At 49.3% G+C, this 23,563-nt stretch overlaps 1 protein-coding gene across 5 annotated transcripts in view; it reads right to left on the reverse strand.

Annotated features, from left to right (window-relative positions):
- ZXDC (ZXD family zinc finger C) overlaps positions 1-23,563 on the reverse strand; it is a 33,144-nt gene that overhangs the window by 2,344 nt on the left and 7,237 nt on the right. For 3 of the 5 annotated variants that reach the window (XR_009183615.2, XM_004449094.5, XM_004449093.5), the window contains exons 5-10: positions 19,817-19,987; positions 15,728-16,422; positions 14,583-14,645; positions 13,827-13,911; positions 2,887-3,056; positions 551-652 (exon numbers count right to left, since the gene is read on the reverse strand). Coding sequence is in view for 4 of the 5 variants with exons in the window: in XM_004449094.5 (XP_004449151.2) it covers positions 551-652; positions 2,887-3,056; positions 13,827-13,911; positions 14,583-14,645; positions 15,728-16,422; positions 19,817-19,987 (1,286 nt within the window). In the remaining variant the exon portion in view is untranslated. Of the gene's footprint in view, positions 1-550; positions 653-2,886; positions 3,057-3,334; positions 7,840-13,826; positions 13,912-14,582; positions 14,646-15,727; positions 16,423-19,816; positions 19,988-23,563 lie in introns of those variants that run through there. The other 2 variants (XM_004449095.5, XM_004449097.5) reach the window with 2 other exon arrangements.

The following is a 23,563-nucleotide window of genomic DNA, read 5'->3' on the forward strand; positions in this document are numbered from 1 at the left end:
CCACTCTTCTGCCTCTTCCCATTACTTGATTCAATAGTTACTTCCGATGATAAGAAAAATGTTGAACTGCCCAATTTGAATGTGACAGAACTAAAATGACTACTTGCACAATTGAATAATACATATATTAAATAATTTGGAAATTAGCTAAGCTACATCCTTCCATTACTTTATATCCAAATCTGAATTATCCACTGCCACCTGTTATTAACCACTTAAGCAAACCACTTAATTATTCTAGGTCTATTTTCCCATAAGTTAAAAGCTGGCCTACCAACTTCCCAGAGGAGAAAGTCCAAGAGTCTATGAAATTTTGCCTTGTTGGCAAGTCTGAGCTCCACCACAAACAGATATGAACTAGAGCCTGTTAGCCTTGCCATCTACCCACCTTTTTCCCAAAGCAGCAAATGTCCATGGAAACCAGCCCAACGTGTCTCCCAGGGAGGCCTACCTGGGCACCAACCTGCTGTGGTCAAGGTGGCCTTCAGGAAGCCAGCCAGCTGTTTAATAATTTTAACAATAAAAATAAAGAGCTATAAGGCATCCACACCTGGAGGACATAGACGGGCAAGTCGACGGCGAAGACAGGGTGGACCATGGAAGGCTGCAGACTGGATACAAGTGGCAAGACTCCTTCACTGGAGGGCTCATCCTGCAGGGGACAATGGAAAAATCTTTCATGTGTGTCATTAAACAGAGCCCAGCAGTGCTGTTCACCTTTGCCTGCAAGACCCAGTAGAACAAGTCCCACCACCACGGCCCAAGGACCTGGCAGTAACTGGTACCAGGGATTGGACCTACCTCCTCTGCCCAATTCTCTCTCCTTGATCCCAGCTGAGCCTTGAAACTTCTACTGTCTGGCTCCTCCGCCCACCTCGGCTTCTCTCCTGGGTTCTCCTGTGCTTCTAGTGGCTCCTACATGCAAAACACCTCCCCCGGGTCCCAATGCCAACTTCCTGCCTGTGGGTCCCTGAATTCCTTGTGTTGGAGGGTGCCAACACTGCTCCCCAAGTGCCCACCTCGGCCCTCCTGCCCTGAGGCCACCTTCATCTGCTAACAACCTAGACAGGGCCACATCAAAAGACCTTCTCTGTGCTGCCCTGTCTCACCTCGGCCCAACCCACGGACAGCGGCAAGGAACCAGATTCTCAAGGATCTCCCTGAAGGGGAGGGGGTAAGCCTGCCAGGCCCTGGGTCACCCGAGTCAGCAATGGCTGCGCCTGCCTTGGCTCGGGCGTCTGGCCCCAGCCTCCTCCCACCACAGCCGTGTTGCCTTCAAGGAGCTCTCCAGGCCCACACTTCTCGTTCCCCCACACCCTCAAGGACCTTTTCTGTGCGCCAGGCACCGAGGGCCACCATTCCCACTTTACAGATGACAGAACTGAAGCCCAGCATGGGTAACTTGTCCAAGGTCACAGCAGCTGGTATCACGGGACAGGCAAAGGCTGCAACCTCGGCTTCGCTAAGTGCGGTGTCTCTAAGAAGACTCCCGCCACTCCCTCCCCGACTGGCTCCTGCTCCGCCAGTGGTACCCACTTTGTTCCCATCTCCCAGCTTCACAGTTCTTCTTGGCTTCTGATCTCCAGGCAGGGAGTATGCTCCAAAGTCCCATGGTCGGAGGCTCTCAGGCGGGTCACAGCCCTGCCCTGTTCATGGCTCCTATCTTTGGAGAATCCGTTTATTTTGTTGCAAGCTCTGAGCTGCAGCCAAACCTGGGACCCCGCCGCCATCCAGGTGCCCATGCCAGCTCCCAATTGCTGCACGTGCTGCTGCAAGTTGCACCCATCTTCCCAAGAATCCCCCCGAACCCCGCACCAGCCCCATTACTGCCGCCCCTGCTACCCTCCCCCTTCTGGCTTCATCTAAACCCCATGGACTCTTCATGGCCAGCTCAGTCCTTCCCTCAAGGGCCTATCCCAGGACCACAAACCCCACATATTTCATCTTTCTCTCAACTCGTCTTCTGAGCATCAGAACCATAGTTGGGTGAGCACTCAGGTGTTCTTTGGTGTCTGCCTGGCAGTCTACAGCCTGCAGAGCGTCAAGAATCCCAGAGATGCTGGGTCAAGAATCCAAGCTAGCCGTCCTCAGCCTTCACGTCTCTACTTCCTCAAAACCCTGCCATGTGACCTCACTTCCACGCTCATAAACAAGCCTGAGCACCAAAGTGTGCTTGGAGCTGCAACACCAGTGTTTCTGGAGAGCATCCAGGGAGTGGCTGCCAGGGAAGGCAGGCCCTGCTGGGTCCGTGTAAGGCCATGTCCTTATGGGGCTGGCCTGTCCCTAAGGGCTCACATACTTGATAGGCAAGAAAAGGGGGGTGGGGGGGAGACCCGACATGAAACCACCTTCTACATAGCACAAGAGCGATCACAGCACCTGGTGTGTAGCCCAGAGGAAGGCACGACAGGGGCTGTCTGAGGTGTCAGAGGAGGCTGACACCCCTTCTCAGAAAAGCAGCAGGTCCAGGCAAGAGCCAGGCAGGGCAAGGGGCAGTGCCTCGTCTTGATGCCACAGACCCATTCCAGTGTAAGAGAGCCCCAAAGACTGGGGGAGGCAGAGAACCCCAACACGTAAAGACCATTATGAGGCTCCTGTGTAAAAGCCAAAGGTGAAAGTGTGAACCAATGCATGCAACCAGATGGGAAGAGGGGTGAGGCTGCACTGCACAGAGCTCTTCAGGATGTAAAATAGTCTTGGGGCCTGTTTCCACAGCTGGGGTGAGAAAGAACATGAGGCAATGGCCGGCGGTGAGCCGTCCTGGCCGCTGGGACACTGTCCTCACCTACAAGGCCTTCCTAAGCCATTGTCTGGATTCCTCCCCGCCCACCTGGCCCCGCCTGGACCCCAGCTCCTCGGCCCACCTCCCAGACCCCTGGCTCTTACCTGCAGCAACTGGATGTGAACACGCTGCGCCCCGGCCACTGGGCCTGGAACGGTCAGTCCTCCACTGGGCACCACGAGGCTCCCACACAACCAGCTGCTCCGGCTTGGGTGGGAGTGCGGAGGGCTGACTTTGCCACCTTTATTTTTTCTCTGAGTAGACCCTGCAGATCCTAAAATAAAACAGACAAGCCTGCACGTCTGGAAGACACTCTCTACAGGCCCCGGCCTAGCTGAGGCCCCACTGTGGGAAACCCTTTCTACTCATGGTCACTGTGCACAGCCCGGCAGACTCGGGATGACTCAGCAGGGACAACCCTGAGGTAAGAGGCAAAGGGAAAAGAGGATCTGATGAGACAGTTAAAAAATGTATTACGCATCTTCCGCCACCTCTCATTTCTCGAGGGCAGAGGCTCACCCTGCCTAACTCCACCAGCGCCTGCTGCCCAACAGACGCACTGAGCACAACTGTGATAGAACAAGGTCGAGAAAGCAGGCCATCCCACCCCACTCTCGCTCAGTTCAGGAGCATGCCAAACAGCTTCCAAACCCTTCCGTCCAGCTTCCTTTCTGAAAAACAATCATTTCACCCACTTTGTAAAAATACATGTGGAAAAAAAAAAAAGCACAAAGAAACCACCCTGAGGCCCAGAAATGACAGTGTGAGCTTTGAGAAACTCCGGGGGCGGCTAGAGGAGCAGGGAGGAGCATGTTGTACGCAGGCCAGTGGCCTGGGCTCAAGCCCGGGCTCCAACTACTTTGCTATGGGACCTGAGCAGACAGCCTCTGGACCTCAGTGTTTTCCACCTGTACAATGTCTTTACCACATAATAAAGTCAAATGAAGTTTTTGGGAGGATTAAACAAGTAAATACATGAGAGCTTAGCATCATGCCTGGTTGGCAGCACACACCAAAGATTTTCAGCTGTTATTATTGCTATGTCCAGGCATCCCTAGATACATATATACGAACAGGTAGAGGAAAGCCATTTTACAACAAATATCACACAAGTTATTTTTAATAAAAGTATTTAATTTTGTTGATTTAACAAAAGATAAACCAGTGACAACGAAGGGCTCGCCAAACATCTGAAAAATATTTCTTTGTGAGACCTTCTGATTAATCTTAAGTTAAAGAAAATCGACAAAACACATTAAGAGGTTAGATTCTGCTTATTTTCATTTCTTTCCTGGTATCGCGTGTCCTGACTCTGCTACAGGAGATGAGCTGTACTGGTGGCAGCCCTCGTTCACTTGAGGGTTGGTGCAGACATCAGTTCTGAGGCTCTAACCCCCTGCAGCTGCTCATGGCGAGTTACGCTACTGTGAACGCTTCTGCTGCTTCTCTGGGTCCCCAGGTCCTCCAGCACGGCCCGTGTCCCGAGCTTTCCTGCAGGTGGCTGGCTGCGGGTACACCTCGGGCACTCCCCGGCCCTCAGGGCTCGCTCTTGCCTGCGGGCAGCCTCAGGTTTCTTCCTGTGCAGAGGGTTCTTCCCCCCGATGCCTGAGGAATTCTCTTTCAATCACTAACCAGGATGACTGAGGTCAAGTTTCGGTTTTCCAGGGACCACAGAGTTAGCTCCCCCGCCGTGGTGGGGAAAGGTAGGTCCCTAACACCTTGGAATACTGCAGGGGGCCCAGCAACCCTGGCGCTGGCTGAGCTCTGGGCGCGCTCTGCGTCTAGTGCCCTTTCCACCTGCAGTCGTCTCTCCCAACCGCAGGCAGGGCCCGGACCAGGGCGAGGCAGCACGGCAGAGGCGCCAAGCCTTGAGGATCTCTGCTTCTGCATAAGAATTTTACCTTAATACATCCGTGTGTTGTCAACTCTTTATCGCTCTAGCATATTTCCCTGTAATAAAAATACATACTTAAATGGAAATTGTATTCCTTTAAAAAAAATGCTTCCTAGAGGTAAGATTTTTCTTCTGGATTGAGCCACCATGACAATTGAGTGGCACAGAATCAGTCAGAACGAGAGAATACCTTAGATGCTCTGATGGACTATTATGAAATATTAAAAGCCTGATTGTATTGAAAATGCATCTCAAGATGAGTGAGACCAGCTAGTTGGCTTTTCCCTAATTAATTCATCTATCTGTGTATAAATGTTACTTATTCCAAGAATGAGACATGGCCAGCATGAACTTTTGCTAATTAAAAATATTTATTTTAAAAGCAAAATGCTCATCTTGATGAAATGTAAATCTAATCCCATGAAAGCTTTGGAGCTATAGAATTAGCTCATTCAATTTAGGGACAAGGCCTGCCACAAAATTTAACTGGCAAAGCCAAGCTTTATTACAAAAAGTTAATCACGTTATACTGATTTTCTCATAAAAAGTCTAACTTTGCTTTTTAAATTCAAACATACTGAGACATGTTTTAAGGAATATTATAAAAGCCACTGAGGAATAAAACTTAGGAAGGCATAAAAAAACGCATCTTTTTAGGTCTTATAAAAGTAGTCAAGATTTAAATAATGTTTATCTAATATTATCTACTTTTTTACTTCTAAGAACAAGATAAAGCAGTGTGCCATTCACTTTTCATTGTTTATTTTATAATGATGCAACACCAGTTGTAAATTCATAATCTATGAAGCAAGAGATAGGATAAAAACATTGCATTCCTCCACTAAATGTGTGCAGGCAAGTATGCTAAAGTAAATAAGAATGATGGAGGGAAGAGGACTTGGCCCAGTGGTTAGAGTGTCCGTCTGCCACATGGGAGGTCCGCGGTTCAAACCCCGGGCCTCCTTGACCCGTGTGGAGCTGGCCCATGCACAGTGCTGATGTGCACAAGGAGTGCCGTGCCACGCAGGGGTGTCCCCCAAGTAGGGGAGTCCCACGCATAAGGACTGCACCCCATAAGGACAGCCGCCCAGCGCGAAAGAAAGTGCAGCCTGCCCAGGAATGGTGACTCCCACACGGAGAGCTGACACAAGATGACGCAACAAAAAGAAACACAGATTCCCATGCCGCTGACAACAGAAGTGGACAAAGCCAACGACGCAGCAAATAGAGGACAGGCAGCAAATAGAGGACAGACAACCGGGGGTGGGGGGTGGGGGGGGGGGTGGGGAGAAAGGGGAGAGAAATAAATAAATCTTTAAAAAAAAAAAAAGGAATCATGGAGAAATCATTCCAGTAACTTTGCTAGACGTAAGGTAGCAACACCTCCCTCGCCTCGCCTCTCAGGGCCACTAGAACCTGCTGACCACAGAGCCTGGCTCAGACCAAGGGCTCCACCAAGCCTGGCGGCCCTGCCTTGGAGGCCCCTGAAGGTGGTGCCGCGGGGCAGCTCGGGAGAGCGCAGTGCCAGCCACATGCAGGGATCCTCCTCACCGCTGGGGAAGGCCAGGCCCCAGGGCAGCAGGCCGGTCCTCGAGGGTGCACGCCTCCACCGCAGGGGCCTCCCTGCTCCTGACGGGTGTGGAAAGGGACCCAAGTGGCCATCCTCACGACTCTCCCACGGGCAGGAGACCTGGCTCATACACAGAGGGGATGCCGGAAGCACTGGGGCTCAATGCTCTCACAGAACCCCGAAAATTCCCATGTCCTGTTTAGTCAGAACCAGCTATTAAAAAGACGCAACATATAAATACATTCCTTCACAGGGAGTACATCACATCACTGAGAGCAAAAAGCAGGTAAAATTACATGGGCGTAAAGTGTTTTATATATGCAGACAGGAAAATGTTTGGCACGAAAACATCAAGTGGTTTGTTCTGGGTGGTGGAACTGCAGGTGAACGTGCCTAAGGAATCCAAATTACTTTTTTTCCCAAGAGAAAACGAGTATTACAGGGCCTTCAACAGAATGCTCATCCCTTCCTCAATGGTTTGAAAAACAGGTTCCGTATCACGTGCTTAGGGTACCAACACTCTTTTATTCTGCTGCCCAGCTCTTCTCCAGCGCCAGCCACACGTTATATGACAAACGTGTCACAGGAAATCTTGGTAACAACAGAACCAGTCTCCCCAGCCCCGTAACTTCTCTTTTTCAGATATTCTCACTCCATTCTTCCAGATCAACTTAAAACTAAGAGCTGTTTTTAAGTTCCTTCGGGAATTTAAAAGGACTGAATAAAGCATGTAAATTAAGCAGAATTATATATTTCTACCCAAGTACATAGTAGGTGTCTGACACAGGTGCAGCATAATTGCCATCAGTGATCTTGAGATATTTTATAATGTTTATGGCTATTATGAATGAAATTGATTTTTTTCATTATTTTTTCTGACGCTTCTAACAGAAAAGCTACTACTTCGATACATGCAAATATTTGTGTGAATTTTTCTAATTTCTAATTATTTAGGTCAATTCCCTTAGGTTTTCTAAGCCTGATCATCTCACCATCTATAAATAATCATCACTTCCTCATTTCTATTTGCTTGCCCCTTTTTCTCTAATCTTCCATAAAAGCATCAAATATTATCACATGGGTAGCTTTTTATTGCCTTTTCCCCCAATTTTAGTGGGGATGCTTCTAGTATCTCTCCATTGAAAATGCTGTTAGCCTGACTGCTATTATGAGGAGGTTTTTGGTTCCTACTTGGTTAAGGTTTGCAACAGTTTTTTGTTTTTGTTTAATTTGCTAGCAGAACCTATCAGCCCCTCAGCCAGTAGTCAACATCTTGAAAATAACCAGAAATGCCCGAGTGTAAACAAAGAGAACTGGAAAAGGATTGGAAAACTAACACCCAGGTTTTGACATTGCTGAAAAAGGAGAGGATGTGCCACACATTCACACAGAACAAAGACATGTCAAAGAGGTCCACGATGAGGGCTGCGAGAGCAACCAGGCTCACCCCCCGCTGGAATGGGATGTGGAGCTGGCACCAGACAGATCCGACGGGGAAGGCATGTGAAGGGAACGGGCAGCAACGCGAGATCTTTCATGTACTTCATCACAAATAATGAAGGCATTTTACTGGAATGCTTCCCTGGGAAATGCCTGCAAAAATTGTGTGTCAGTTTCTGAGTTAAGAACATGGAATGTTCAACAAACTAGAAAATGAAACGCATTTTTGATGTGATAAGATTATGCTGTAATGTAGGTTTGGGTTTCCAAATGCACAGCTCAAAGGCTGCCTTTTTCCTCTTAGGTATTTTGCTTTGGTTTAGATATTTACATGCTTGGAAAGGTCAGGATTCCAACAGTCTTGGTTAATTGAGAAAAAAGCTTGAAAGGTTTTGAGTCATTGTTTAAAGTCCAAAAGTTGATTTAACAAAGTTAAACATCAGCAATAATGGACACTTTGAATAGATGTTATAAAAATATAACACTAATAAAAACGGGCCTGTGACCTATCTCACCATAGGTCATACATAAAATAAACATCCGCCTGACATCCAAATGGCCTGAAAAGCATTTTAAAACATGATGAAGCTCCCGAAGCAGCAGCATGGAGGTCTGCCATGCACAACACAAAAGAAAACATCTTAAAAATTTCTTCCCTCCTCTCCCAATGTTTTGGTTCCTAGCTGGTGAAGGTATACAATCGTTTTTAAATCAGCAGTGGGTGATGAATTTTATCAACTGCCCTTGGGCACATCTTAGAAGATAATCTGGTTCTCCTGATCTTCTGTGATTGGTAAATTACACAGACTGCCTTACGAAGCCAAACAGCCCCTACCTGTGCTGAAGCCCATGTACTGGTACTTTTCCCAGGATTTCCGTATCCCAGCCGGAGGTGGGACAGCTGTCTTGTGTACTGTGTAGCCGCTGGGCTGGGTGAAGGCTCTGGAACTAGACTGCCTTGGATTCAACTCCTGGTCCTGCCACACTCTAGCTAGCCACCCATCTTGTCAATCTCTTTGCACTTCAAGTTCCTCATCTGGAAAATAAAGACATCGTACCTGTACCTCAAAGGGCTGTCGTGAAGACTGAAGTGATAGAGGTAAGGAACGTGAAACAGCTGGGTGCGTGCGAGCCTTAAAATGTGAGCTCTCACACCTCTGTCAGGTTTCGGGACCAGGCTGATGCTGGCCCTCTAGGTTTAATTTCACAGCTTTGATTTGAAACCTGTTCAGTGGTAATGGTCCGGTCAGGTTTTAGAGACCAACGAGTACTTCCTGAATGCTGACCAGGCATCAGGCACTGTGGTCTAACGGTCAGTCCACACTGCCGGCTGTGATCCAGGGACAGGGATGCATGCTTCTCGGGGGCCCGCAAACCTACACTCACACTGCACTGTGATGCCTGCTAGCGTGAGGAGGTACAGGGCACCCTATGGGCAGAGGGCGCCACTGAGGGGGGACCCTGGGCAAGTTTCACATACAATGAAGTGGCCACCACAGTCCCTGCCTTCGAGAAGTTCTATGTGTGGGTTGTAATTCAGGGTCCAATCAGGAACAGCAGAACATTCTAGGTATTTCAAAGAGGGACATCCATGCAGCAGCCAAATACCCAGAGCCTGGTACAACAGGAAACCACCACCATCCCTGCCCCCAAGACTGGGAGAGACAAAGGGGCGAGCCAGCATCAGCAGAGCAGTGAGAGCCAGTCAGGGCCCAGGAGCCAGGGCTGTATCAGGACTGCCCACAAACTCCCACCAGAGCTGGGACAGAGGCAGAGAGGAGTCTGGTCTCTCTCTTCCACTCACATCTTAATCTATTGATGCCTCCCACTGGACAAACCTTGCTGGAAGCCCACTGACAGGTAAGCTGAGGAAACAGAGTTTGCAAGGATGTGACAGTAAATTGGTAATGACTGGCATAGCTGGGAAGGACAATCCAGTAACTCATGTACAGGATGACTAGGAATGCCCATAGCGGCGGAGAAACTGGGGGCAGCCTACAGTAGTCAAGGGGGCAGTGGCTGAGTACCGCTGGAACACAGCGTGGGACAGAGTGAAGAACATGTGTTTAATGGATTTCCTAGCAGTAAATCATTTTCAAACTATGTGATTAAAACCCATTATTTGGAGCTATTATATTAGATATGCTGCCAGATCCTAATTGTGCTGTATTTAGGACATTTCCATCTGGATTCCTAAACCACCAATCTGCAGCTCTTTTTTGCAGGGTATCTTTGTCATGTCTTTAGGTTTTGGCATCCAGATTATGGGAAGTTTCCCAAATCCTAGGGGTCTGAAAGAGTGTTTACCATACAAATTCCATGAAAGAGCAGAAAATCTAGACAAGCATTAGCCTCTGACATGTGCAACTTTTTCTGTGGTTATTGTTCATATTCTTATTCTTGAAAAACGGTGATATCCTTTCTCCTGAATTATGCGTTTTTGTGTTTGACACAGTATCTGCTTACATCTTGGTTTTCCAAGGAATGTATGGAATTTTTCTTTTTGCTTTTTTTTCTTTCTGCTCAGAGGTGAAAAAATGACAACGCAGGGACTGTATTACCCAAAGATATGTTGTTTGGACTATGCAGAATGCTTCTTAAAACCTGAATAGGATGTCACACTCATGCATTGAGAAGTTTTGCACTGAAATCTGGTTTCTGACTCTTCTTTAAACTCATGCAGCCTTAGCCATGCTGGACCCACATGCCTGCCTGGTAAGGATGTCCTGGGATGCGGGCCCTGCCCTGCCCTCTGACCCCCGGGGCCCACACAACACCCCTGATCCCCCCAAGCACCCCTCACCGACTCCCGTTAGCAGAACAGTGTCCTGCAGGTGTTTATTTGCATTTGTGACCCCTTGAGCAAGGAGGGTCCCTGTTTTATGAGTCTGGTGAGTCAATTATTCAACTTTAGGATGTTTCATTCTATAATTCTTGCTACAATTCAATTCCTGCCACCCACCCCAGCTCCCTCATCTGTCTACTTGTTGCCGGCTCGCTGTGTCTGCTTGTTGTCTCTCTTCATTGTGTCTCCTTGTTGTCTGTTCATCTTCTTTTTAGGAGGCACTGGGAACCATACCTGAGCCCTCCCATATGGGAGGGAGGTGCGCAACCACTTGAGCCACATCCATTCCCTGCTCGTTGTGTCTGCTCATCCTTCAGCTCATTGCATCTACTCTTCTTTAGGAGGCACAGGGATCCAAACCTGGGACCAACCCTGTGGGAGACGGGCACCCAACTGCTGGAGCCACATCTGTTCCCCCTCTGCTTTTAAAAAAATTACTTTCTTAAGTTTATTCTTTTTCTATCAGTGACCTTGTGAAGCCTAAGAAAACAAGTTATTTCCAAAATACAGTGGTGGGACAGGTATAGGACATTCCAGTTCCAGAAAGGAGAAACAAGAAGGAAAACAGGGGTCATAGGTCCATTAGACTCAAGGCCTGAGAACTGCCTGTGGCTCAATGCTTTGTCCTCTGCTGAAGCAGCAGCCCACCCCTCCAGCCACCCGGAGGGCAGCCACGTTCTCTCCAAACACCGGCGTGGAGGCCGTATACACTCTGACCCCCTGGTCCAAATGACAGGCAACAACACGCTCTCTTCATCTTATGAAATCTCTTCTGCCTAGACCTCTGCTGCCACCATTCTGCCCTTGAAGTCACTCTTCCTTCCTCCGTCCCATCTCAGTCCCTTTCTAGCCAGGCTGGCAGTGTTTCTTCTCATATAAAATTCCCAAAGACTTTGCCAGCTTCCTGTGCAATTGAAGGGGTTCCAAGTCATCATATAAGAGGACTCCTGAGAGCCTTCCTGGACAAGTGGATCTCCCATTCTGACTTTATCTGAGAAGGTTGACGGGATTCACTGAGTCACACCCCTTTCTCCTCAGCAAACTGCTGTCCAGCCACCCCCATGAAGCCCCATTCTCTGGGGACTCACCTGAGAGCTCAAGGAGGACACCATTAGACTGCTTCTGCCTCTAGCCTCAGAGCACACTGTCTGTTCCGGCTGAGAAATTTCTAAGTCACCACCCCATGCTGGTTCTGTCTGCTTAACAATTCAGTCTGCAGTTTATCTTTTTCCTCTCATAGTTTACATAAGCAGCACGGAGAAATCAGGTTGTGCCTTCCACACTTTGCCTGGAAATCGCATCAGCTAAATATCCAGCTTGATCACTTCGAAGTTCTGCCTTCCATTTGACATCAGAATTCACTATTGACAAGTCCTCTGCCACTTTCAAACAAGGATCGCCTTTCCTCCAGTCTCTAATAGCATTCGCCACTTCCTGCCAAGGCCTCACTGGAAGCACCTTTAACATCCAGATTTCTACCAACATCCTGTTCATGATAACATACACATTCTCTACGATGATAGAAACTTTCTCTATAGATCCTTTTTCTGAGCCCTCACCAGAATCACCTTTAATTTCCACATCTCTACTGGCAGTCTCTTCAAACCACTATAGGCTTTTTGTAGCAAGTACCTCAAACTTCTTCCAATTAGGTATTTGTCACAGCAGCATCCTGCTCTCAGTATCAAAAACTGTCTTAGTTTGCCAGGGCTGCTAGAACAAATACCATGGACTGGTCTGCTTAACTGATAGGAATCTGTTGTCTGTTTCAGGGGTTAGTGTGGGGCTAGAAGTCCAAAACCAAGGTATTAGCAGGTCATGCCATCTCTGAACACTCTAGCATTCTGACGGTGGCCTGCTGGCAATCCATCTTTGCCTCTGATCACATGGCCATCTGCCTCTAGTCTCCTCCTGCAGCTTGTGTCCAAATTTTTTTGCTTTCATAAGGCCTTGGGCCATACTGAATTAAGGCTTACTCTCTTTCTCTTTGGCCTCATCTTACAGGGTCTTCAAAGATCCCATTTACAAATGGGTTCATACTCACAGGACCCAGGGTTAGGTCTTGAATGTGTCCTATGGCGGCTGTAGTTCAATCCCCAACAGTGTCCTTATTTTTTTAAAAATGAAGACTTTATAAAAACAAGTCTTTTTAAAATAAATCTGTTACTCCAAGGCAACGCGTGCTTCATATGCCTGAATGCTTTTAGCATTCTTTCCCCTTCAAGTTCAAGATCACCAACTAAGATAAATAAGCTTGCCTGGTCTCCTTCATCGTTCTGCCTGACGGGGTGAATTCTTGCAGGCTGTGGATGTCCACTATCACCACACGCTTACGTCTCTTTTCTCTGTAAATTCCACTTGGGTATTGTATAAATAGTGGAGGTAAGTTCCTAAACCATAGTGAACAGTGACATGTACAACATTCACTGAAGGGAAATACTTGCTTCAAGAAACTAACAGAAAATAGGACGTTGTTATTTTAAATAAGAAGGCGTGATATTATTAATAGAAAGCAAGATATAAAATCGTATCGCTGATCCTACATACACCATGATGTTTTTAAAATAAAAGACAAATGAAATACACAAGTACATATGGGGGGGGCAGATACTGAAATAATTCACTGTTACCTTCACAAAAAGATTTGCCAGTGTTCTTTAAACACTGCATTCCACAATTGCATTTTCAGAGCTGGATTACACATGAGGCAACAAACTAGCAGGTCTTGTTTCATCCACAGAAATGCTTTTTAAAAATTAAAATAAATTGATGTTTTACAATGAAATTTTGACCTAACTCTGAAATGGAGGCCCTTAATGGCACAGGACACTCCCCCGCGGGTACTATGTACTGGCTGTCCTTGGAGACAGCAGCAGCCCCGCACTCTAAGGTGCTCTCAAGGCCAAAGTCAAGGGCCAATGGCCATTTCCCTTCCCAATCCTGTCTCTGCTTTTCCGACGCCTGGGGCTTGCTCGCTCATTTACCTCAGTAGCCTTCCAAGTAAGAGACACGGGAGTCAGGGTCTGTCTTCCAAGTAAGAGACACGGGAGCAACCCCTAACTTTCACGCAGTTCTTTTAGCAGACAGAACATGCCCCTAATGATGCTGGGAATTGTTATTTTTTTTCCTTTAGGTCCACTTGGGGGTTGATAAAAGGGAATTTGGGAAGCAAAAGTAATAGAAAGAACACAGAATTGCCTACTCTGTTTCTTCTATCCTTAATTAAGACACAAGATAGCTCTCAGATCCCTATTTCCATCAGAAGAAATGACCTCAAAAGCACACACATCCTCACCTGCATTGTTCTCAGTTCCTTTCTGCTTTTTTTCCTTGACTAGTTGAATGGCTCGGTAATCAGTTCTTGCTGAGCCCCCACTTTCCTGAGACCAAAGAAAAGTGTGTCAGTCACTTGAGCTAAACAGTGAAGGAAGGGTAGCAAGTGAACTACTGAAGCTTGGTAAGACTGCTTCTTGAACATATCAAAGCCCCAATAATCATTTTAGGATCTCCAGCAAAGGCATACAAAGAATCAAATGCTACATCCAATTATAGTGATAGCTAAACAAAACCAGACTTAGGACGATATATATAATTTTATTATTCAGAGAAGTTTATTCCTCCAAAGTCTAAAACATATCAAAATATTTTACAAAGAAACGGTTATAAAATGAATTACATACTTCTCTGCTTGCTGAAAGGAATAGCCAGCCTTTCCTTGGTGACTCAGGATTAATTTACTACTGCACTTCCCAATCTCTTTCATAATCCGCCACATAGTAACATTTGCATATGGCCAACCTGGAGGAGTCCTATTTTATGTAACCATCACAGAGGCATCCCTGGCAGCAGTACTTTACTAAAAGTCTTACACACAAGACAACAATTACATTACTGAATTCAGACGTTTACTGAGGGAGCAAGACAAACGGTATTCAAATAGGACTTCTGTCTTGTGGTAAATTTATGAGTATTTCATAAGAAAAATGGTTTAATATTTATCACTACAAAAGGAGGAAAACAAACAAACATCCCTCAATAGCTCGTGGCATACCTGTAACCCATTCACCAAACACCATTTGTACTCAGAGAAGCGAGGCTGCCCAAGGTCACACAGCTAGCAAGAAAACGAACACGGGGTTAGGATGAAGCCCCAGGCAAGCTGCCCCTGCTCCCCCAGGCCCAGCACTGGAGACGTAGGGGCGCGCGAGGGCTCCACTTCCAGGCAGCCGAGGCCCCGGCCGCACGCAGTGATGCCTTCCCACCTGGCTCAGGTGCAGCCCATCCCCCCGCCCGCGCCCATTTACCTGTCTGCTCAGCAGCGGTTGCGGCCCCCTAGACAAGTGTTAGGAAGCATGGCCATGACACTGACAAAGGAAGACACCAGAAAAGGAGACAGGGACTGCACTTCTTGGAGACTAAAGATAACAAGAGCTAGGTCCACGGAGGGCAGGGACTATGCTCCCGCAGAACGTGTTCTAATTCAAAAGATCGGACATTTTTGAACTATATAAATATTGCCAACAAATTTAACCTGTGCTACAAAGAAAAAACTCTTTGATCATTCCCATCTGAGACTGAAGAAAGTCATTTAGGCACTCTCCTGAGAGTCTTTAAATTACTTAAATTAAATTATATTAAATGTTTGGTAGAAATATAATTAAAGTATATTAAAAGTCCAGCCTTACAACTGGAGCAGCACTTTTATAACCCTTCCGGAATGAAGCTCACAAACCATTCCTTTTTTATTTTCTGGTTAATTCTCATTTTTAAAAAATATTCTGGCATGGTTTTAAAGTTTCCATTAAACCTTTAGAGAGAGTTTATATGCTACTACCTCTCCTCTGGCCAATAGTCTCTAGGACTTACTATATGAGAAGCACAAAGGCGACACATCCCAAAATAAATTAATATCCCAACGTTTTTCAAGAAAAGCACATTATCACAGAATTACAGAACTCTAAAGGACCTTAGAAGTCATCTAGCCATCTAGTTCTTCATTTTAGAAATAAATGAGAATTCAAGGCTCTGATAAGTGATTTGCTCAAGGTTGCAAAAACTAGTCAGTTCCAGAATCAAGATCAGAATTCAGATATCCAGATTTGTAGCCCAGGGCTCTGTCCTTTTGTAAATCAGTAAGAAACGTCTGCATATATATGATTAATCCAGAAAATCCTGAAAATCGATAGTACTTCATACCAAATATAAGTTGCCAGCCACTGCACTGAGATCTGAGTCTTTCTGAGCATTGTAGTTTTCTGCTGGGTTAGAGAACACAAACTGGGTCACCACCTTACTTCCTTCTTGCGGCCCAACATCATCTGAGCCAGCAGGCAAGTTCTGTTCCACTTTGACAGGTGTCAGCAGTCCCGGGACACTGCTGTTTCCGCTGGGGCTGCTTGCAGGGGTCAGCGAGTTAAGGTTCAGTGCTAGATTACCGCTGCCGGAGGTCAAAGCCTGTGGGTCTTGACTCGAGTTCTTCACCGGCAGCGACACCAGACAACCTAACGCTTCTGCACTCACAGTGTGCACATCATCCATGTTCAGGTTGCTTGGCTGAAGAACTGTGGCCGCTGACCCAAGAACAAGAGGGCTCTCCAGACTTGGAGGGATATCACTGTTGGCCACCAACACCAGTGGGTCCATCTGCCCTAAAGGATTATTATTAGCAGGGACGTTCCCGCCCAGAGATGAGCTCATGGAAGTTACATCGATGGTCAAGATTCCAGAGTTCACCAACGCCATGTCTGATGCAACTGCCGAACTATTACCAGTACCAGATGCGTTAGAAAAGAGAGAAACCAGGTCTATGTTATTGAGCTCATTTTGTCCTGGGCTGGTAAGTTCACTGCTGGGCGTAAGCGAGCTCGTGGCTTCTAGCTGAGTCAGAAGATCTGAAAAAGGAATGAATTTTCCAGTTACTTGATGACCTCAGAAGACTGTTCACAATGCTAACAAGTAACCCAGCAAAGCAGCTTTTCCTGTCTTGTCCACGTATCTGTGGCCTGGTTACCACTGCTGGGGACCCGTCTGGCACACCGAGGTGACCAACAAACACAGCTAAAGGAAAGGACGGCTTCGTGGTGTGCCAGGCATTTTCCGCTCACAGGGATTTTTCCAGAGATGACTCGAGAGATTAAATAACTTTCCCTGAAGTCATACTAGTTGATAAGAAGCAAGATCTGAGTCCAGATCCTTCTGGCTTCAAAACCTAGTCTTCCTTCTATACCTTAGCACCTAGCCCTGGAGATAAATGCAAAACTTTCCATGGAACACTAACCTTCGGAAGACGTCCATGCAAAGCTGGACTCTGGCTCTGGGTTCACTGGTGGAAGCAGCATGCGTCAACTTATGTCTCCTCAAACTCTGTGTTCCCCTCTGCAGGGAGCTGCCGCCCCCACCTGAGGGCACCGTCGGGAATAACAGTGGTCTGCCTGGCCTCACTCTGGGGCGGGTGTAAAGCTGCAGCTCAGTGCACAGGACTCGGGCATCAGGCCCAGCCCAGGGCTCTCTCTGAAGCTTTTCCTGATGGACGCCCCACTCCAAAGACCAGCCCCTCCACCCTTTGTGACCCCGCCCCTGCACAGTACCTCCAGCCTCTCACACTCTCGCCCTTCCTCCCAGGCTTTATCCCAGTGACCCATCTCTGTACCCTCGGGTGCTGCACCTCACCTTTCCTGTAATCAGCACTTAACCACCGTGAACAGCTCCTTTTAGCAGATCCCGCCCTCCTCTTCTGGAGTCTTAATTTGGGGCCCTAATACTTTTCAGGTATTTAATCATTATGTGCCATTCAATTAAGGAATTTAAATAACCTAATGACTCTCAAAGGGAAAAATGAATATTAGCACACTTCCAAAAGGTTTCAAATAATAGTCAAGTTAGGAATTCCAGGCAAGGCCACAGCAAGCATGCCAAACCCAAGGACTCTTGCCAAGCACCAAGCAGAGAGGAACACAAGGACAAAGTGGATGCAGACAAAGGAGCCTCATAAGGTTACACGTTGTGCTTTCCCAAGAACCCGCTGACTGCAGCTTGAGGTGCTGGTACCTGGCCCAGGAGGAATGTGCAGCTGTCAGAGGGGAAGGTTCTCGCAGCTCTACGGTTCTATGCCCCCACACCGCCAGCTACCGCCAAACCCACAGTTCAAGCTGCGAACACCCAGGGAACACCTATCATTTTGAAGGCAAACCTGGGAAAGGTCAGCCCTAGGCCAAGAGGAAAACCAAATTCAGAATACCTTTTTTAGCAGTCCTTACCTGAAAACTGGGGGAAAAAAGATCACTATACTAGCACTCCTTCAATAAATCTCTCTGTGTACCAATGAAATATTTTGAAGGGAAATGGCGATCATTGTTTTGAGAAATTAAAAATGTGAAACTACATCACTTTTTCGAAACTCTCCAAAAATTCCCTTGCCTATTTTGAGAATTAAGCTCCTGGTGAAAGGTTCAGAATAATCTTGGTACAAAGAGACATACCGATTTATTTATAAGTTTCCTATTTAGCAGTTTAATTCCATGAATATCTACTGGATGACTGACACGTGCATAGGACAAATATTTGAAAGCCATTAAGTAAACATTAATAGAAAATACAACATAATGGCTAAAACAACGATCCTGGGAGGCAACAAACGCCAATTCAAGTCCTGGCTTGTGTGACCTCGGGCAAGTTATTCACCTGAAGCCTCAGTTTCTTCACCAGTAACCTCGTTGGCCCACTACACGGTGGATGGCAAGGATGAATCAAGTGCCCAGCAGAATCCCTGGCAAGGACCGCGATACCCGGCCTACCCTAGATACCTGGCAGGGCAGGTCACCATGATCTTGCACACACAGAGTGAACGATGCACGGGGAACTACGGGAGCACCTGGGGAGTCCCCACATCCCCTCAGGGGTGAAAAGCATGCCTTTGCTGACTTCTGCATTAGATGGTTTAGAAAAGGGGGCTGTGCTGTGAGCAGCAAAAGCAAATGAAGAGAAGCCTGATTTACTAGGGGAACAACTAAGAATCTGGCACCACAGAGCATGAACCTGGAGGTGGACTTTGGTGAGAGAAAAGGCTCAGGGAAGAGGCAGGAACCCATCATCAAGGGGCTCCTGTATTCCCAACTGGCCCCCTGGGGCAAAGAGGAGGCTTCAAGAGGGATCAGGTGGGACACAGCCACTCCTGCCCCACTCACTGAAGAACCAAGGGGAGAGGGCGAGAAACAGCAATTAGTGTGATGACTGTCATCCAAGGTTCGAGATTCCAAAGGGGGGTAGGTGCCTACACAGAAATGGGATGAGGCGGGGGAGGAAGGACAGGTGCTCTCGTGGAGCGCCACTGCCCACCGCACTCCTGCAGGGAGCAAGTCAAGTGGTCCTGAGAACGACTAACTTACCTCCCTCCCTCAATTACGAGAGGAAGATCTGAGGCACAGGTATGCCCAGGACAACAGAGCTGGAGGTGGCTGAGCCCCAAGCCCACAGCAGGAGGTTGCCTGTCAAACAAGGCCTGCCATGGATCAGCTGGAGATGCAGCAGCAGCTCCACGGCTGGCTGAGATGTAACCCCATCTCAGCAAGCTACACCCACCCACTGTGCACCAAGGAGCAGAAGAGCCTGAGTGCTCCAGCCTGGCCCCACCCAAGTCCTGCTGCAGCACTGCAGATCAGGTCCTGGAGGACAGCCTTCCTGTGCTCAGAAACCCCCTTCGTACCCTCTGGACTAGTGGAGTGTCTCTCTCTCCAGGTCCTTGCATCCCCTGCTAGTGGCATGTCCTTACAGCTGTGCTTTGCTCTTCAAAGGCTTCCTACCTCCTAGAGGAAACAACATTCCTTGACGCTTGGAAATCAACTTCACAGTGAAGACAGACAAGAAAAGATAGACTCAAGCATCACTGCTTACAACGAAAAACATGACTTGTAAAAGAGATGGAAGTGTCCGAGGCACAGGCTCAGAATCCAGGACAAAGGTCAGAGTGGAAGACAGATTTAGGAGACAGGTGCTAGGAAAACCCACAAAGTGCAGGGAAGCACTTCAATGTAAAGAGGGGAGAGAGGGCCAGAGGCAAGACAGCAGCAGGAGAGGCTGGCAGAAGCCACAGGCTTAGTAACCGCAGCCCAGGGGCCACTAAGCCTGCACTGGACAAGAGCCGTTTAGCCGAACAGCCGGGCAGTTTCTAAACCACGATGAGGAAGGAAGGGCAGTGCTCTGCTGCTCCTCTCCTGGAGGGGCCCCTTACACATGCCGAGCACACACAACTCTGCGGCTCCCCCGGAGATGGTGTAAAAGGACAAAGACCTTGGCGCAGATTGTGCTGCCTGACCATGTGAGTCTTCATGCTGTGCTTGGACGTGAAGCGTCTGTTACAGCTGGAGACCGGGCAGCGGCTCTTCGAGGCATCCACATCCTGCAGGTGTTTCTTAGAGTGGATGTACAGGCTACTACGAGCGGAGAATCTGGCACAGCAGCCTAGAATGAAAAGTGACACATTTTAAACCTGAGGATTATCGGGAAACCAACGTCAACAGGACCTCATCACATCACAATCACAAGACGCTGCACTTTCACACCAGGGCCAGGTGTGGCAAGGGACATAAAGCAGACAGCCCCAAGAGCAGCGCCATGAGGAATTAGAATAAAGGGCAAACTCAGTTTCTAAAAAGCAAGAGATGTAGTAAGACGTTTAGGTCCTGCATCAGCCGTGAGTGAGATGTGTGGCTGTGGGGAGTTAACGGTGAGCCTGCGTCTCCACTCACTGCACACAACTGTCCGGGGATTAAGTCAAACACAGTACTAATCCCTTAAATTGCTAAAAACTTGTACTGATGAACTCTGTTAAGGCGCCACTACACACACGACCGCAGTGCTACGAGGTTTAGAGCCAGCACCTCTCATTTCTCCACTGAGAAACGACGAGCAGAGAGCGGGCCGCCGGCCTGAGTGAGCAGCAGTGGGGGCCCCGGGCTGTTACTCCCAGACAGACTTCGCTGCTTACCAGATCATCAACCTGCAGGGCCCGGCACACGGGTGTCTGAGGGAAAACAAACTCAAAACTGCCCTCACCCCGTCCTTCTCTTCCACAGGGACACAGAGAAGGGAAGAGGATTCTTGGCAGCCAGAGGCTTGTAATCCGGCAGGCAGGTGCAAACAATCAGTAAGCACAAAAAGGAGCAGAAAAAAATCAGTGCCGAAATGGTGACGTGTGTCTGCAAACAGAGGAAGCTGTGTTCCTCCTTGAGTGGACAGAGAAAGGGCCTCCGGAGGTGGGGAGGCTCCCGGGGCAGGGCCTTGAAGAATGCGCCCAGAGCCACCATGCCAGCCGAGGAGCCGCACAGGCGCGGCCAGGACGGCCACGAGGACCAGGGCGAGGCAGAACAGAGCCGGCTCCGCTTTGCACTCTAGCTCGGCCACCTGCTGGCTGCTTGGCCTCGGACGAAAATGTCCCCCTGCCCGATCTCTTTCTCTCCTGTGATAGGGAATGATACCAACCGCGCAGGTGTGCCCCGAGGCACATGGAGCACCACCTACAGCTTCAGCCCCTGCCTACGAAGCAGCAACTGGCACCACAGCACTCGGACCAAGACCTGGACCGCTCTGAGAGGCGTTTTGAACCTTACTTCATTTTCAAATACAGCTGCCAGCTTGCTTCCAGGACCAGCTCACAACAGAACGTTTGGAGAAGACAAGAGGGAGCGATCCCCCACCTCACCAGCCTGCGCTCCGGCCACTGCGCGTGCACTGTGACGACGATATCCTTGGCCCCTTTTCTCCAGACAGGCCTCCAGCCTCCCCGGGCAAGGGCTGTGAACACGCTGCAGGGGGCTGCTTTCCCCAAGGGCAGGGGCCAGGAAAGGCTCACCCACCATGTGTCCGCCAGCAGCAGTCTCCAGTTTTAAAGGCACCTGCTAATTAACACAACAAAACCTGCTTTTCATCAGGGCCTCCTCTGAGGACCAGGTGAGGAAGCCTTCTTCTGTGCCTGAGGATACTGTGTTTTCCTAACTGCACCCTTCATCTGCTGAGGTTTGTGCCAGTTCTTTAGCAGTCAATCCCAGGCGTGGGGCAGCAGCAGCCCATCCCTGACAAACAGGCTCCAATCCCGACCCTGTGAGCCCCTGCTCAGCCCGCATTCAAGAGCACAAGCAGCCACCCACAGGGGGACCACTCACGCACCACCCGAAGCTTGGCTCCACGTGAAACCACACAGCCACACACCTGCACCACAACCGCCCTGGCACACAAGCCTCCAGGAGTCGCCCACAGCGTCCCACACAGTCCGCCACCACCACTTCAAACTGACCCCAGCTGCCCCAAGAGCTGCGAGCAGAGCGCTCCCCTCATGCACCATGCCGCTGTGCCTAGCCTACCTCTTACTCCTTCGACAACGGGAAAAGGCAGTTTTTTGTTTTTTAATTTTCATTATGGAACATTTCAAACATCTACGGAAGTAGAGAAATCAGCATAATTGAGCCACCACTCAGAATCAAGAACTATTAAGTCAGAGCCAGTCCAAGAGAGGGTCTGGAGCGCCCTCCCCATAGGGGGTTCTGACTTCACTTCCACCTGCTGTGAGCGCCAGCCTCTCCATCAGCTCCTCAGTCAGACTTGCTCAAAGCGCTGGAGTACAATGTCATCAAGAAAACAACACACCCCTGCCCGCAGCCAGCATCTGGCCTTCCAGGAAGAGGTTCCGTCCCCCTGTCCACCTTCAGTCAAGCTGTCAGGGCACCTGGGCAAGGCCTGTCCTGTCGCTTCAGAGCCTCACACCTCGAGGAACTAACCCCTGTATCCAATGCCACTAGGCATTTCTCCTCCATCCAAATTGACACTCCCTCCTTTTCCAAGCACCTTCTCTCCTTGGCTTCCGTGCCACCCCACCCTGCCGCTCGTTCTCCCTGCTGTATCTCCTTCCAGATGCCTCTTCCACTGCTCCACCTGATTCTGCCACTTGAAGAGATCTGTCCTAGGCCCTCTCTTTTATTCAGTGGCAATCACGTGACGATAGCAGTGGCGTTGATTCATGTTTACTACCTGCTTTACGCTTCCTAACTCTCTGAGCCCTCACAACACTGAGGTTTTACTCCCACTTTGCACGTGAGGAAAAGATGCACAGAACGCTTACAGTCCTCGCCCGAATGGCAGGCTCGGGACGTGAATCCAGGCAGCCCGACTGCAGACTCCAGGCCCTTAACCATCACGCGCATGGCTTCCCTTCCATTTCCACTCTTCCCTGAGCATCTCTCCACTTCCACAGTTTAGAGGATGTCTCCCATGCCGCTCACCTCACTCCCAACCCCACCCACTCACCCACCTCCAGAGCTGTACCCCAACTGCGCTCTAAGCACTTGGAAAATCTGCAAGGACTCGAGGGCCACACGTCCAAACCCAAACTCCTCTTCCTGCAAACCAGCCCTCCTGTGGCCCCTCTCAACAAGCCACTGACTTCAGTTGCTCCTTCTCCTCAACCCCACCTGGAGCCAAATAGACCACCGAGCCCTGGCAACCTCATTCCTAACTCTCTTGTCATCTACGCCCTTCCGCCCCTCCCCGCAGCCAAATCCCAGGGCAGGCACCATCCTGCCTCACCAGGATGACCGTGGCACCTCCCGAGAGTCCGGTCTACTTTCCATCTTGAAACCAAACAGAGCTTACCCAGGCCTCACGCACGCGCAGCCTGCCACCCAGCACCCCCGGGAGCCTCCCCCACCACTACCTCCCTGGCCTCACGCACGCGCAGCCTGCCACCCAGCACCCCCGGGGGCCTCCCCCACCACCACGTCCCTCCCTGGCCTCACGCACGCGCAGCCTGCCACCCAGCACCCCCGGGAGCCTCTCCCACCACCACGTCCCTCCCTGGCATCACGCACACGCAGCCTGCCACCCAGCACCCCCGGGGGCCTCCCCCACCACCACGTCCCTCCCTGGCCTCACGCACGCGCAGCCTGCCACCCAGCACCCCCGGGAGCCTCCCCCACCACCACGCCCCTCCCTGGCCTCACACACACGCAGCCTGCCACCCAGCACCCCCGGGAGCCTCCCCCACCA

Source organism: Dasypus novemcinctus, chromosome 26 (assembly GCF_030445035.2).
Source record: "Dasypus novemcinctus isolate mDasNov1 chromosome 26, mDasNov1.1.hap2, whole genome shotgun sequence".
NCBI lineage: Eukaryota > Metazoa > Chordata > Mammalia > Cingulata > Dasypodidae > Dasypus > Dasypus novemcinctus.